Source organism: Acyrthosiphon pisum, chromosome A2 (assembly GCF_005508785.2).
Source record: "Acyrthosiphon pisum isolate AL4f chromosome A2, pea_aphid_22Mar2018_4r6ur, whole genome shotgun sequence".
Lineage (NCBI taxonomy): Eukaryota > Metazoa > Arthropoda > Insecta > Hemiptera > Aphididae > Acyrthosiphon > Acyrthosiphon pisum.
This window is the reverse complement of record NC_042495.1, coordinates 95,514,472-95,531,211: the sequence shown is the minus strand read 5'-3', so window position 1 is coordinate 95,531,211 and position 16,740 is coordinate 95,514,472. Positions and strand designations below refer to the sequence as shown.

The 16,740-nt window shown below is 36.0% G+C and overlaps 1 protein-coding gene and 1 non-coding gene across 3 annotated transcripts in view; both read left to right on the top strand.

Annotated features, from left to right (window-relative positions):
• The window catches only part of Cpx (complexin), a gene marked incomplete at its 5' end in the record, with an annotated part of 148,620 nt that overhangs the window by 129,090 nt on the left and 2,790 nt on the right, over positions 1–16,740 (top strand). For both annotated transcript variants that reach the window (NM_001163174.1, NM_001163173.1), the window contains 1 exon segment: positions 15,541–15,673. In NM_001163174.1, coding sequence (NP_001156646.1) covers positions 15,541–15,673 — 133 coding nt within the window.
• On the top strand, positions 8,869–8,928 carry Mir929 (microRNA mir-929). The gene has a single exon (NR_040164.1). It is a non-coding gene; the product is annotated as a microRNA mir-929 (primary transcript).

Genomic DNA, 16,740 nt, shown 5'->3' with positions numbered 1-16,740 from the left:
CATCGTATACGATGCACTTATTTTACGTTTTTTTTCCTCTCCATAGTAATATGAAAGTTATAAACATTTTGTACCGTTTTAATAATTCAAAACCGTATTTTTATCATCCTCTCGAATAGTAAAAACGATTGTTTGCGTAATGACTTCAATAAAAAGTAATCGATTGTCTTACATTTTTCCATGGTATTTATTGTTGTTGCTGTTTGTAAGAAAACAAATATATCGGCATAATATCCTCTGCTGCGGAGTGAACGAGTGTTTTTTTTCCCAGTCAGATATACGCTCTTTCTATATTATATTGTGTATTGTATATGTATGGTAAAGTTGTATGATGTTTTATTGAAGTATTCGTGCGGTTTCCTACACGGAACGTATAATACGACAACAATGAGTTGTTATAGATATAGTAGAAAGAGAACGAGATAAAAGAACGGTCGTCATTCAATTACAATAATAGAAATGTCAGATTATCTCAAAGCAAACGAGTACTACACGAGTTGGATCCTTACAATTCGTTTAAATTTTGTTTTCGTTTTCTGCGGAATCACATATAAAACAACAAAAGTAATAGTAATAGAAAAAAAAAAAAAATCACAATCGGCAAATCAAACGGCGGCGGTGGTTATTTTTCACGTCACCCTCGTAAAAAAGTATACTATTATTACATACCTATACATATGTGTATATACTGTATAGTTATATAATATAGATATATACCTAACACTGTATAAAAGCCGCGATGATGTGTCGCCCTCTACGTGTATAATGTTTATCGATGGCCGATCCATCTATACAACGTCAGCGCCTACGCGAACGTGAAAAATATCGGATTACACGAGAGGTCCGGCGGCGGCGGCGGTGGAGTCAATATACTATATACACAGGTATATATAATATAACGGAGAAGAAAAAGCGCCAAACACATACATATATAGGTATATAGGTGTAGTATACTTGCGAGGACTATAATAGTGTTTCGGAGATCGTGTGTGTGTGTGTGCGTCTGTCTGTGTATAGTTACCAACGGCCTTTCCGCAAAGCGTTTTATATTTATCAGTGCCATTTATCACGCTATTTCGGGCTTTTAGCGGCCGGATAAAACGCCACCGATGCCGATGCCTCCTCCGGGACCTCCCCCCCCACTCGCGCGCTAGCCCGATTCCGACAGATTAATTTACCTAAAAGGTTTTCCGTTTTACTTTTCTTCGGCAAACGAGAGAAACACAGTATTACACGCGCCCGATCCGTCGTTCCCTGAATGCGTTCGTTACTCCGCGTTCTCCACCGTTTTGAACTGCAGCCCAGCAGCCGGGTTGTGTGTCCCCCCCCCCTTATCACCACATCCCGGCCTTTCGACTTGGGGTGCAGCTTCAAGGAAAACGCTGAGAATAAGGTAACCTTCTATATTTTATTCCGATAGTCTTACATTGACGAGCGCCCCTGTGAGCAGTGCCCTCCTCCTCACATATCATTCAATAATTATTACAACATGTAGATTATTTGTACTAAACATATTATTATTATTAATTTTATGAATATAAAACGAGATCTATAATAAGCCATAAATAGCATGAATTAAGACCGATCATTTGGAGGGCGCCGAGCACGTACCTCCTCTCCAAATTACGCCTGTGAATTTAAGCTGAAAACGCGATTCAGGTCCGACTAAAATCGCTCGCGATTACCGGAAAATAATTATGTTAAGTCGATTTTGCCCTACTCGTGCGAATTAATACGCCACGCCGCTCGCCGGAGGTCTTTTAAAGATCACTTTTCCAAATGACATTCCCGTATATATTAGCATATCGCATTTCCAAGACGAAAAGTTATATTATCAATTAAGACTGGTGCGGGTTTTTTCCGACGCTTTCGGTATCAAATTACCTCTACCTCTGACAATTTTTCGTCATTTCACGACATTAACGAACGCGGTAGCAGACAGATAATGATATTATAAAATATATTATACGACTGCTGAGTCTCGAAATACGTCTTCTTGACTTCTGCAGCACGTATAGTCCCATTATACATACCGCTTCAGACTTGTGCAGGCAGAGCTGCTCGTATAGACTTAAATGTATTGTTTCTGGGGTAATAATTATCACTGTCGCGAACGAAATCTCGAACCAAAATAATAGTTTATATATTATTATGCACACGAAATGCGAAACGTTGAGACTGCCGCTGTGGCGTGGTGGCAAGGCAGCTGCGGTATGGACGGTGTATGACGCGCGTCAGTCAGCGCTGGGTAGCAATCTCTTTTACCACCGCCGTCGGTGCGGTTCGTTGGGCTCACAATTCGATTTGGCAGTACACCGCAATTTCCCGTTTCTGCACGCCTCAGTCCTCGCGATAGATTAAATTCGCAATCAACAACAACAACGGGTGGAAGGAAAAAAAAAGAGGGAAAAGAAAAAAAGCAAAAATAAATACTCAGTGTGCCGTATCTGTTCGCGCTGCTATGACAGGTGGTACAGCGGCGGCGGCGGCGGTGGCGAAGAGTGGGTAGAAAAAAATAAAGGTTTTCCCTCGTGCAAGTGTCTTTGGCGGCAATACTATTTTCATATATATATCATCGCGTTGGAGTGGTTTCGTGTTTTCACCGGAAATTGAACCGTTTAAAACTCATATATACCTCTCTATATAATATAATATCATATATAATATTCGTCAAACTATATAATAAATTGTATTATGTGTGTGTGTGTGTGTGTGTGTGTGTATGTATAGTAGACAGATATGAAGATAATAATAATTGTAATCGAAATTTGAGTGGTCTCGTTGGCCGTCAAATATACGACAAGGGCTCCATCGTTTACGTGCAACCACGACTGCAGTGCATATTATGCTCAGTGTAATTTTTGTATAATAAGGTCATATTGTTATAATGATCAATGGCAAAGGGTTCGAATGTAAAGTATTATAAATTCCATTTATTTGAATAATCATAAATTATTTAACAGTTTTAACACCATTATACTATTAACATATTTTATCAGTTACGAATTATTCGAAAAACGAACAGAAATTTCCAAATATATTTGAACCTATGTAATAACCAAATGCCTAAATATTCAGTCTGAATTTATAATTTCTTTTTGCGTTTAATGGTACACTCAAACTATTATATTTAATATTGATGAATTTATATCCAATTAATACCTAAAAAAATGTAATTATATGTGTATTAGAAATAACTAGAATAAATATTATATATCACGAATATAAACAAAATGTTCTGGTTCAAGTTTGGTTCCAGTAATGTGGTATAATATAAAAACCACCCGGTTTGTGTACGAATGAAAATTGCAAATTTGATTCGAGTTTGTTCAATTTAAATAAATTTTGGTTTGCGTTTGTTCTCATAAATCAGTGATCGTATTATCATTATTAATTGTACGTATAGTATAATTAATATTTATGTTATATTATTAATTACTATATGAGGTAGGTAGGTTAAAAATTATAGCTTATAAATAATTCAATTCAAATCATTATTAAAATAATCCTAAAATTATAATAATCTTATGTCAAAAAAATACAAAACCAATCAGGAAACGACTTTAGTTTATTTATGTATCCATAATAAGATATATATTAAACAGATTCATAACGAATATTCACAGTGAAAAATAACATTTTGGTCTCTAGCATCAAAAATTATTGATTAAGTAGAATTATTTGAAGTTTCAGATACCTAATTAAAAATATGTAGTATTTTAATATTGTGGCATTTAAATTATTAATAATTAGAAACAAAAAATGTAATGACTTAAAATTCAATAATAACTTAAGAATCAAACAAATTCTATTATAAATATTTTTAATTCGTACAATACGTCACGATGCCCCCCATTCATCCATAATATTATAATATTAACGACGTGTGATGAAGATTGTATAATATCGTTAACATGTTTTCCCGCGAACATCTATACAGTAACGAAAGGTCATAGGTGTTGGAATCACCGAAGTCGAGAAGACCTCTTCTCACACCTGCAGAGTATATAAAAAAATTGTGATTGTGGGGCGGTTCGGTCCTGTCCGGGTCGCCCAAGTCAAACGTCCTTGTCCACGTGTACGCGATTGAATCCGGCTTTTAGTGGCTGTTCGTGTACGGATGGCGCTTGTTTTCCGTCGAACAAAAAAATGCATAGTATCTCAGAAGTTTTTCACGGGGATCCCGTAAAACTGCAGCAGCAGTTCCGTCTCGGATATACGTTCATCATAATAATATACGATACAGATATTATTGCTAATTATTATTATCTACGTGTCCGATTTCCCTCCATATCGATATGCCCGTATGATAATAACACTATTATCAACAACAACAACAACAAGAACAACAACAATAATAATAATATATTAATATATCACTGGAGGCGTATAATATTACAGTAGGAATGTACACGCGACCTTACTGCTGGAGGTGCGCACAATCGTATTAGATTGTGTATATAATATATGTACAGTGGGACGTCGTAGGAATCCAAAATGAGCCGACCGTGCCGTATATGCATTAATATATTACGCGTATATCGATCGCCTACCGCGACAACTTCCGCATAATACGTGCGTGCTTAGTATTGTGTTTTATCGAGCCAGTTCTGCAGGGCTCGTTTACGCAGTTAGATATAATATTGAGTCTATTCTCAAAATACCTACTATACACTCGAAAAGCTTATGATTTCGTTTATTATAATCGCTAATCCCTAAAATAATAATATACGATAATGATGCGTGTTGTATACGTCTGGTACTTAAGTGGACGCCACACTCCGGATTTGATGATGTCTCCACATTGTACGAATGTACGATACCAATTATTAGCAAATGTTAATATCATATAGCAAATCATAATATTATGTAAATCATATCAATCTGTTTTATAAGTTATATTTCTGTTATTCATAAAATAATAAATTGATCTATTGTACAGTATAAGTTAAGATTATTGTTATTTAGTGCATCTAGGAGGCTTCAGCTGATATTTTAATTTTACAAAATAGTATTATGCACGTATTATGATCGTTATTAAACAAGTTATGCACGTTTTAAAAATGATCATAACTCGCTTTAAATATCAATAAAAGTGTCCGAGATGCCCTTGATTATTAACTGTTTTACTTTTAAATTTTATAATTAGTAAATTAAATTATTAAATCGACATAGTAAAATTGACTATAACTTACTTGAACGTAAAATGTGCTTTGTTGTAATTTTGTAAGCTGACGGATAAAACACACGCGTGTGTATATTAATAAATAAAACAATAGATCATGACGAATCGCTAATTGGGGCTGAATCGATCAGACAGGCGCAATATTTAATAATCTATTATTTCGATACCATTGTGGCAAATCTATCGTGTACAGTCATCGATGTTCACTGAGTAAAATCGCGTGTGAAAAAAGACATAACTATCAACTTGACGCTGCTGGTAATTAGTTTTATATTTTTTCTTGAAATTAACTTTCGCCGAGTTAGAAAAACTCTGCAGGTCCTCGCGAAAAAAGACATAATATTAACATGAACCAGACAATTAAAAAAAAAAAAATCGATTTAAAACCACCTAAATTCTCAACCCCATAAAAGTTCCGAAAAGTTCAACGTAAAAAAAAAAGTAACCGTTATGTCAGCTCCATAATCACGTTTCGAGGGCAGCGTCGGAGTAACACGTATAATATAGTTTAGTGAAAAAAATAAAAGGTATATTTTTATTTAAATATCTATAACGTTAGAACGATGCCAAACGGCAAAAAATATATTATAAACATAATATATTATTATCATTATCGTTGACCTAATATTAGGTTAATATTTATTTTATTAGGTGTACAATTTGATATCGTGCGCGGTATATTATGCGTTCGATAGTGATTATTATTATTATTATTATTACCATCTGTATAATGTATTATGCACACGCACCGAAGTCGTAATAACTTTGTCATGCCGACGACTATGACGACGACACGACACACGCGGAAGAGTGTTCAACTCGTTAGACGGGTAATGGGTATACCTACAAGACATATATATATATATATTATTATATCGCAAGGATTATACATTATATAATATCGTCGTGTGAGTTTTCCCATAATAATATGTATATGATATTGTTTCGTTATATTGTTTTAGAACTTAAAATGTCTTTTCAACAAGCTCCGATGTGCATACACGTAAATTACCTAACTACCCCTACGCGTATCACAAAATATGCATATAATACACTATATTATTATCACGCACACAGCTTTTACGGCATACACCCATATTATAAATTATATATACATGTAGGCACCCGTGTTTGTAGATTTATCGCGTTATACATTCGCCGTAGACTCGATTCGTCGCGTATCATAAGCTCATTTACGTAGGTAGGTTATAAGTAAGTCGTCGTCGGCGCCGTAATAAAACGCACATGATTATTGTAGATATGATAACATCGTAATTGTATGTAATGCACACGCGCGGCCGCTCTAATCGTCTTATCTCCTCGCGGCATTTCTAATGTTTTTTATTGTTATTAAAATAAAATAATGTTATCGTAGCGAAAAATTATACGTCTCGAGACGACGCTACGCTACTCGTCTATACACTGCGCAGTTTACAGGTATCGAAATATTATTAATATTTTTATAATAATTATTATTATTATTATCGGTGTGATATATTATATTATTATTATATACTACTGCCACAGCACTTCGTAGCCGTACCTATATTATAATACAGCTGTATTCTATTATTACGCATATTGCATTATAATATTATACGCACGAGTAGTTGTTGTTACGATCGCCAAAAGCGAAACGATGAAAATTTCAACGAAAGCGAAAATATTTCAAACGCGAAAACTTCTCGCGCATTATACGCGACCTGCTCGTATTATAATAATATAATACGGTTTATTTCTCTTGGGATGTTTTACCCGGCACATCCATGTATAAAATATTATGCGCGCGCGCGTGTATTTCGCTTTTCGGTTTTTGTTTTTTATTTTTACGTTGTCGACGTCGTCGCCGCCGCGTCGGTGGTGGTAGTTTTTTTTGTTTTTTTTTTTACAAATACTTTCACCGGAAATTTAATACGACCCTGGGTACCGATAATTTCGGTAATAATACATTGATCTATAAATTCTTTCGAATGACAACCGCAACTACTGCACCGCTTAAACACAATGTCGACGAAAATATATTTATTTATTTTTTTTTTTTGATTAACAACATTTCATCATAATATATTACTACTATTATTATTATTATTATTATTATTATTATCATGGGGTCGTGATGTATTTCCACCAATAAAATGATCCGAATAAATAACGACGATAACAGAAAAATGATCATCGAGGCTATATTTACATTTTAAATCGACTATAGGTCGAATATGCAGTTCAAAATGCGTATTATTTCTTTTCAGTCTGTGCGGTATTATAATATTATACATTTTATGTCTATGTTCTGTGTGCATGTGTGGGGCGGGAGGGGGATTGAAAAGTTTTTACTTTTAAATTAGACATCGATATTGTTTGATTTGCATTTATACTTTTTATTTCACCCGAGAATAAAAACGCTGAACTGAAATCCTCAAAGATTATAATGGAGCACAACAAAGAAAATATTAATAACACAGACGTGCGCTTACCTATAAATAAGAATTTAAATTACGGTATATTGTTGGCATAACGGCAAACCGTATTTAGGGAACGAATCGCTTTCATATTGAAAACAAAACAAATTATGTAAATGCGGAAGAAGAACCTTACTCGAGGGTAAGGGTATATATATACATTATATACAAATATGATATTATATATTTTAACGTTTCTCATTTCACAAATGTAAATAATGAGCTATTATTTTATTTTTTTGCTCATATGCCGTTTTATTATTATAATAATATGTCGTGCGTATGTACACGCGAGACCAGAAAATCGTAAAACGTTGGCATAAATTGCACATCGTACTTTCGGCGTTGCTTACATAATATATATATATATATATATATATATATCAGTATTCGACGGTGAGACGGATATATATATTATTATGGTGACGGTGCTAGGAGAGAGATAGAGAAGGATGTGTTCGAGGAAAGAGAAGCCTGCTGGTTGGCGAATGGAGATTCGGAGAAAGGAAAAGACTGTGCGCCTTGGGGCACGCGCGGAAAAAAGTGCTGGGCCTCGACGTCCAGAGGGTAGATGGTTTTGATGGGATGACTGGTGGTGGGGTGGTAGTGGTAGAATAGCGCAATGCCGATGGGAAATTGAGCGGAGTTATATACGTATGTAATGGCGGGGAAGAATCGTTTGTTCGGCAAGTTTACTTTTTGGATTCGGTCCCCGGGCAAGGGCTATTTGACGTTTTTATAGTCTACTCTAAAAATGATTTACGGTATACAGAATGCTCGAGCGAGTGTACTACTCTGCTGCAGCACCTGACCCGCCGTTTCCTGTTTTAGCGTACATATAACGTAAGTAGGTATATGTATTTATGTGTTCACAATAAATATCCGATTCGAGATCGATAATATCCTTTAAACCGACTTTAAACGTCTCGCACGCGGGAGGCGGGTCGCATATAGGTACAACAAACGGCTGATACGTATTAGATATGAATATATGATATAATATATATTATGTGTACCAACCACCCTAAGGATGTAATAATAATAATAATAATGTGTGCGCTCGCGTTCGTGTCATCCGGGACACGTGTCATCTACCTGCCATGCCAGTCCACTGCAGAGACGACCGACAAGGGACTAACGCTCACATGGCACACCAAGTCGTTCAGCCTACTGTGCGAGAAGGCGTCCATCATCGTCAAGTCCTGAGTAGTGCTTATGTGGTTCAAATTGACTCTAGTAGGGAGTCCTTATATTTAATGTGACTCCCTAATGGGGTCAGATTGAAACGCTGCAGCCATAATCGTCGAAATTTGCCGCCACGTCGTCTGCAGCCATCATCGATTTTGTTTCGTTTCGGCACCACGTGCACCGGACGAGACGAAGAGAATGAATGGTATAGGTTATATTATTATCATTATTATTGTTATAGCGTACATTTCGATTGTATACGATTTTTTTTTTCAAACAATTATCGGTGGATTTTATACTCACGTCGGACTTGATCGCGGGATCAACTATTAATAATAATAATAATAATATTGTAACGCTTGTATTGTATAATTCGTGTGTCATTCTGTGTTCCGGCAATGTGCGTTTGTATAGTAATAATTATTATATCGTGCTTAGATTTAATGGCCAATTATAAGCGTCGACCACCGGATATAGGCAGCTTAATATAATGCTATATTAATTATTATCGTTCGGTGTTGTTATTGTGTGGCTACGTTTAAATCTATATGAATGCCGATGCGACAAGTATGCGCAGGTACAATAGGCTATTATACATATTATTATTTTGTAGGCTATTTAGATTTTTACCTATTTTTTTTTTAAAACATTTAATGGGCTCAGAAACAAAAAGGTGCTAAATCAATATATTTGAAAATATATATTTGAACTACAAGGTGTTAAATCCATAAAAAATATGAATCATCTAAAAAGTCACTACCTATTTCCTTCTGTCTCTTTTTATTAATGTCTATATACCTAATAAAATAGTAGTTCCGAATACACAATATGTATCACATTCATTAACTATCTATCTATTATAGACGATACAAGGGCGTAAATAGATTCATTTCGTCGACACTGCGATCGATCATGACGAATAATTATTATAATATATTGTACCCTTCATGTTATAATACAATACAATGACTATAATATAGTATATTATACCATCACTTACGACGTAGTGTCCGGCCGGCAATAACGGCTCTAATGACGTCACGTGGGGCGGAATATATTATTATTATATTGTTATCGTTATTTCGTACTGGTTCATAATAATAATCAAAAGAAATTCTTTGGTTAAAAAATTTTACCACCGGCGCCCGGGCACCGACGTGACGACTCGTCGTCCGCGAGATCCCTCGCCTAGTCGTCTTCTACCTATAATATTATACAGAATCACGCACGACACTAATTGCCGCTGCAGTTTACCTCGCCGAGCAATCGGTTTTCCGGGACTCGATATTAATAATTTTACGACGTGAAATCCGAGTCGGCGGCGGCGCCCTGAATCATTAAACGGTCGGAGTCTCGACGCGGCAGTCGACTGTCAAATTAGTAGCCGACCCGACCCGCGCCCGTTCGATCGCCACCGAATTATTTAAACACCAGCCGTCCCGATCCGCGTAAACCGACGGAAACTATATTGCATAATATATATTATCAACATATATAACAATATTGTACGTATATTATTATTATTTAGTCAGCGCAAATTAATAATTTCTAGATTCGCGCGCGTCGGCGTTACGATATTATTTCACGGTGTCGCCGTCGTCCGCCGAATCCTAGCCGCTCGCCGCGGACGTTTTCTCCGACTAAATTATACCCACGTACATATTATTATGCAAATAGAACTCGTCCCGAAGCGGTTACTGTAGTAATTGTTATTATTGGTCCGATAAAATAATATCATTATTGCGTTTTGACGTGTCGTTGCAGTTCTCGCGACAGCCCGCAAAGCGTTTTCGTACTAGAGCGTTTTTTAATGGCGCCGAGGCCGCCGTCGGTGACACGGCGCATGGTATAATGGTATTATTATCATAGGCGTTAATAATACAATACAAGTGCACGGTGTAATCGTGATTAAAGTAACAACGAATATAATTGTTTTAATTCGAAAAATTATACAATCCATATGCGTCGAGCAGCAGTGCAACCATAAGCTGGGATAAAGGAGCTGGTGTGGAGATGAGCATGGAGGGGAAGGGGTAGAACTGCACGGAGTGACGGTACGGACGTTTCTAAATTTTGGTGAACGAGTATATTACATAATATAATAATACCATGTCGTCGTGCTGATTGTAGTGTTTCGTAATAATAATAATATGGTCTTCGTGTATGAAAACATGCGAATTTAAATAAAATTATCATGAAAAAGTCTAGAACTCCAAAAACACTATAATATTATTGTCGATGTCCAAGACTAATAAGAGTTATATTTCCTTACCTTGCCTATATATTGCGCCGTCTTATATTATTTGATAAATACATTTAAATGGTGTAATGCATTTCACTATTTAATTATTATTACACACAACTTAAAAGTAACGACCACGTCATGCGTCGTTTGGAACACGGTTTACTGATGCTTTGATTGGCTATTTTATGAAAAAAAAATTTTTAGATTGCTGTTGTTAACTTAGTTGACAAAAATAAAAATACTGATGAACATTTCATTACTGCTGTCGGTTGTTATTTTAAAACACGGAACAATACTTTGAACAATACAATAATTAAAGAGATAAGTATAAAAACTCAGCTCTCCTTTGACATTGGTATTTTGGTATTTTGTTACAATTTTACTTAGAGAGCTGCCGATTTATTGAAACAAAATTAACGCTATTCCGTGTTTGTTTTGATGCGAAAATATAATATCAATGCTCTCCAACAAAATCCATTGTCCCGATAACTACTGATGTAAAATACATTTGAAAAAAAAATAGTAAAATATTTAAATGATATTCGACGTTATTGTGCTATTGGTCTCACTTTGCCCATCTCATAACACGACGGATAGACGCGTGTGTCTACGTCATGCAAATAGTTCTACATTTCAAAGTAATGGAAATATAACATAGAATCTATTAATACATTTTAAAAATGTTATCATCGGTAGCTGATACTCCTAAAAATGCTAATCCGATCGGTGCAAAATATTTTAATTTCTTATCACAAAAAAAACTGTTTGACGTTACACTAGGAACGTTGTAATTTTTGTTTTTCGTTTGAATTAAAATCATGTCTTTCTTTCCACATAGAATTGGTTACGAAAACAAAGCATACAACTGTACAATATAATATATAAGTTTCATCTCATAAAGACTCGACCTTAAACTATAGATACATAACCATCGTATATTATACGTTTTGTAAGTGCATATAGTTATTAGTTCTAAACTCTGTTACAATCGTCCCCATGGCGAATTACTGTATGAAGGTACTAATACGGCTTCGGGTGTGTTCTACGTACGACACGATGTAATTGAATTACCACATAACATAGATACTCGATAATCATATAGTATGGCTAATATTATTTAAGCCTATTACAAAAAGTATACCTATATATACTATCTCTATACATATTATATGGTATTATATACACTCACCATACACAATATGATTCATATTGTATTTTTATGTCGTATAACTTTTATCATCGTTATTAGTGTACTGCTGTTTAAATTGGGCTAACGTCTGTTATTATATTATATTAAATAAATATTAACTCATTTGCCCCCTCCGAGGTTTTAACAAAAAAATTTCGATCGTTGTCTGCGATTCGATGAAATTATCGAATTCGATATCATAACGCCAGCGAGCGTTTTGAATGACACAAACGGGATGCAAAATAAATACAGTTTTCACGTCCAGATTGACGTTTTCCGGTATTGAAAAACGAGCCATAATAAATAGTAAAAAGTTTCTCGACGAATTCCAGCCGTGACTTTATATTATAAATTAAAATATATACCGTACTTCCAATGAAACAGTGCACACCGCTCCGCGATTATATTATTATATTGATTGCGGATAACGCGAATAATATTAAAAATAAACACGATTTTCAAACTTCAGATCGACGTTTGCCGGAGTATAGAATGGCGATTGATGGTATAAGAAAAAAAAAGTTTCTAGAAATTCAAGTCGCTTATATATATACGCCTAGCTATATGTAGGTGTACACACACACTTTAATTTTCAATGAAACCGCGCGCGGGAGTATTGATTGCTAAATGATAGTAATTTCCGAAGGGAACTATAGCTCGACCAAACAAAACTTTTGTCCGTTAACACGGTTTGTAACAAAAAGGTACGTAGATATATATATACACGTTTGGGGCACGTGTGTAAGGATGTGTGTGTGTGTGTGTGTGTGTGTGTGTGTGTGTGCGAGTACGTGAAATAATAATAATAATAAACCGAACAGAATGTTTTTGCTATGTATAGTTTATGGGCCGGTCAAGTTTCAAAGTTCTAGGTCGATTGGGTAGGGCAAAAGTCACGAATGGGAAGTTAATCGTGAAACGGGAACACATCAAGACCAGACGCCAGTGTATACGCCCCAGAGAGACAAGCCATGTTGATTTATTGTCCCGATAACATCGGATAGGAGGAGTACATGTCAAATTTTTGTTAACCACTTGTGCCATCATTCACAGCGAAAACTCTCCCAGTTGGATAATATTGATACACTTTTCAGACCGTATCGTATAATATAATATGCATATAATAATACGGTCGTATGATAATATGTGTGTACATAAAATACGTCATGACGAACGCACTTTAAAATTTTCGGCCACGATGAAGAATAAATAGTCCATAGTATTATATTGTTATAATACAATGATATTATATGTAGACGGTGAACACTGAGCGATAGGTCGAATAGAGTGGTAATCGCGTGGAAGATAATACATATTATACGTCACACAAATAAGAACCGGCTGACTCGTCAAAGTAATATGAGCGAAATTCGAATAATTTTTACCTCTTTTTCAACGTTGCGTGGATATATTTTATCGCGCACGAAACCGTCAAAATTACGACACAATTATTCTCACATCGAGCTGAGTACCTATATAATATTACAAACCGTTTTAAACGGTTTAAGAGGATTTCCTATATTTTATCTGATTTTCTCGCCTTTACAATAATAATAATATAATACGCAAACCATATACTATGATATTATTATATATTATTATTTTGTGCGTCTCGTCGCGTAATAGATTTGCCTTTTTTCGCGAGACCAGCTTACCGCTGCGACACTCACGTGTAATATTATTTATTATTATTACCTAAGCGTTCCATGCGGCCGGCTGCGATACGATAATATAATATATATATATTTTGTTTATGTCGTGTATGAGGTTCGATTTTGGCAGAAAGGCATTTGCAGCGTGTGTGTAGCAATAATAAATCTCGTGAACCGTGTGGCCTTTATGCATTGCGTTTCTCGGATTTCCTGCATCGTGAAAATACTTATATACGGCGTAGGACCGCAGCTTAACCACTCGTCCTCGTCCTCCTCCTCGGACGACCCGCACCAAAAACCCAATATCCGACCGTGTCCGGTCAAATCCTCGTGTCTGGCGGTCGAGACTAGGACGATTATTTTATCATCCCACGTCGATTTTGTCGGCCTACGCATCTATGTGAGTTTTTTTCGGACAATTTATTCATTTCCGTCGGTTTAAGTCGTCCTGCGGCTGGAAACGACATTTTCGTACCAAGTTATAATATTTTTACCGTCGAAATGTCGAACACATTGTTAATTTTTCAAACGAGTAAACCATCAACATCACGATATTTTGGTGATAAAAGAATTGTCTCCTGTAAAGGACTGCCGCGCGCTCATAATAATTATATATTATAGGTACCTATATAGTAATGCTGTGCGAACATAGGCAGAAGAAAACAAAAGAGATGAGATTTGGAACGAACGAATCGACAAGGATTTACTTTGTACCGCGGCAGACGTCTGCAGGGGCGTTAAGGATTATGTTTTTTTTTGTGGGGGGGGGGGGTCGACGGCGGGAGGGAAAGGACCCGCGCGCGCGTGCGTAATGAATGGAAGAATTATGTAAAAATAATGCGTCGGACCAAAAACGGCTGCGGGAAAGAAAGACGCGCCCGGGCGATCCCTCTTCCCGCCCCGTCCCCTCCCCACACCATCACGGGCACCAGTCGGAGAGCCCGCTGCAGTGTGTATAGTCTGTTTTTCTTCTTTTAATGATTAACAAACGAATGGATGATGATGTCCGTAATTAGTTTTCCCATTAAGAACTATTTGGACGGTGAAAAAAAAAATACATAAAACACCCAGTTGCTCGGCGGTCTACCGTCCGCACAGTCCAGCGCGCCTCTGAAACGGGCAATTAATCATTAATTAAACGTACGTAAAAAAAATAAATAAATAATGTACAAATAAATAATAATAAAAATAATGTTCGCCAAACCGATCACGAAAAAAATTGATAATCTCCGTCTGGAATGTATAATAATATGTATATAAAGCTAGGTACTCGAGATAATAATATTTAAGTCAGGACCACACGGTTATATTTATTATAGCTGTACAAGCACGTTGATTATTACTGCAAACTCCAATCATTATTCTTTATTCATTTTACCGTGTGCTTTTATATCTGTGTAAATAATGAACCGATGGCAGTATAGTTAGTTGTACGCAGAGATATGCTGCTGATTTAGATTCTTCGTGTGTACGTTGTCATTATTGTTACATTAGATGTATTCTCCACGTCTATGTGATACTACCCCCCTCAAAAAAAGAAAAATCAAAAAAAGTTGATTAAAAATAGATATTAACCGTGGGCTTATAAAATAATAATTATGTTTTGTTTGGTTTATTTTTAGTACAACATCAAGAAGAAAGAAGAATTACCCGAACCGGTACAAGAGGAGCCCGCCAATCCGTTGATGCGCAAAAAGAAAACGCCCGAAGAGTTGGCCAAAGAGGCAGAAATGGAAGAAGAGGACGAATTTACGAGTAAGAATGAACGCGATATATATTTTTTTCTTCTTTCTATTTCACTGTTGGACGCAAATGTACACTAAACGTACGCGTGTGGGTGGTGGTGGTGGGTGTGTGCATTATGTTATGTACTCGAATCGAAAAACCCGAAACGCACTAAAACGTCCTCCGGTTATTTTATTAGTAACCCGAGTCTCGCCGCCGAGTTTGCTCATCCATGACTACACCGAAATGCATTTATCACGGACGATGGCCGTTAAGTGAAACTAACGTTTGTAATATATTATATTATATATGTATGTACACGCACACGTACACAACAATATTATAAATGTATTTATGTGTGTATATATATGTATATTCGAAATTCACTCGACGAAAGAAAAAAAGATATTACACTGAATGTTGGCCGTGACCACTTCGGGGCCAAAGTGGGTCGGTGTGTTGTTTATTCTCCAAAATAATATAAAGAGAGAAATAATTTTATTTTTTCCGTATAAAAGGCGGTGTTTAGAAAACGGGATACCAAAAAAACGACAATAATAACGACCGTCACTGTCATTGCGAAATCGTTAGAACCAATTTCGGAACCAGTAAAATTTTTTTTACAACGTCGTAGGTACAGATGACCATTATAATATTATTGTATAGGAAATAGAAAGCAAAATAAAAAACGTAAATAATTCTAGTGTCGTAAATTCGAAAAGCTCGAGCGATACTTTCCTTCAATAACAAAATGGTTTTTTTTTTCTTTAGACAGAAAATAATAGTTGACAACTTTTCTTTCGCTCCCCTTCCAACCCCCCTCACCCACCAAACACTCTCGCCGTGATTTATTTGGCTGAAGTTTATTGCCACTTTTGTTTTATTCATCGCAGTCCGGCCGCGTTAGCTTTACAATATAAACAAACTCATACACACACACACACATCTTTATTATACAGTTAGGTGTGCGTAATGTTTAAAAGAACACTGGTTATCGTTCAGTCGTCCGAGAAAAAAATCGCTCGCCCGTCCGCGTTTAGACCTCGCCGGATAAACAGCAGTATATTACGGTCTCCTCATCAGTATTAAACTGACAT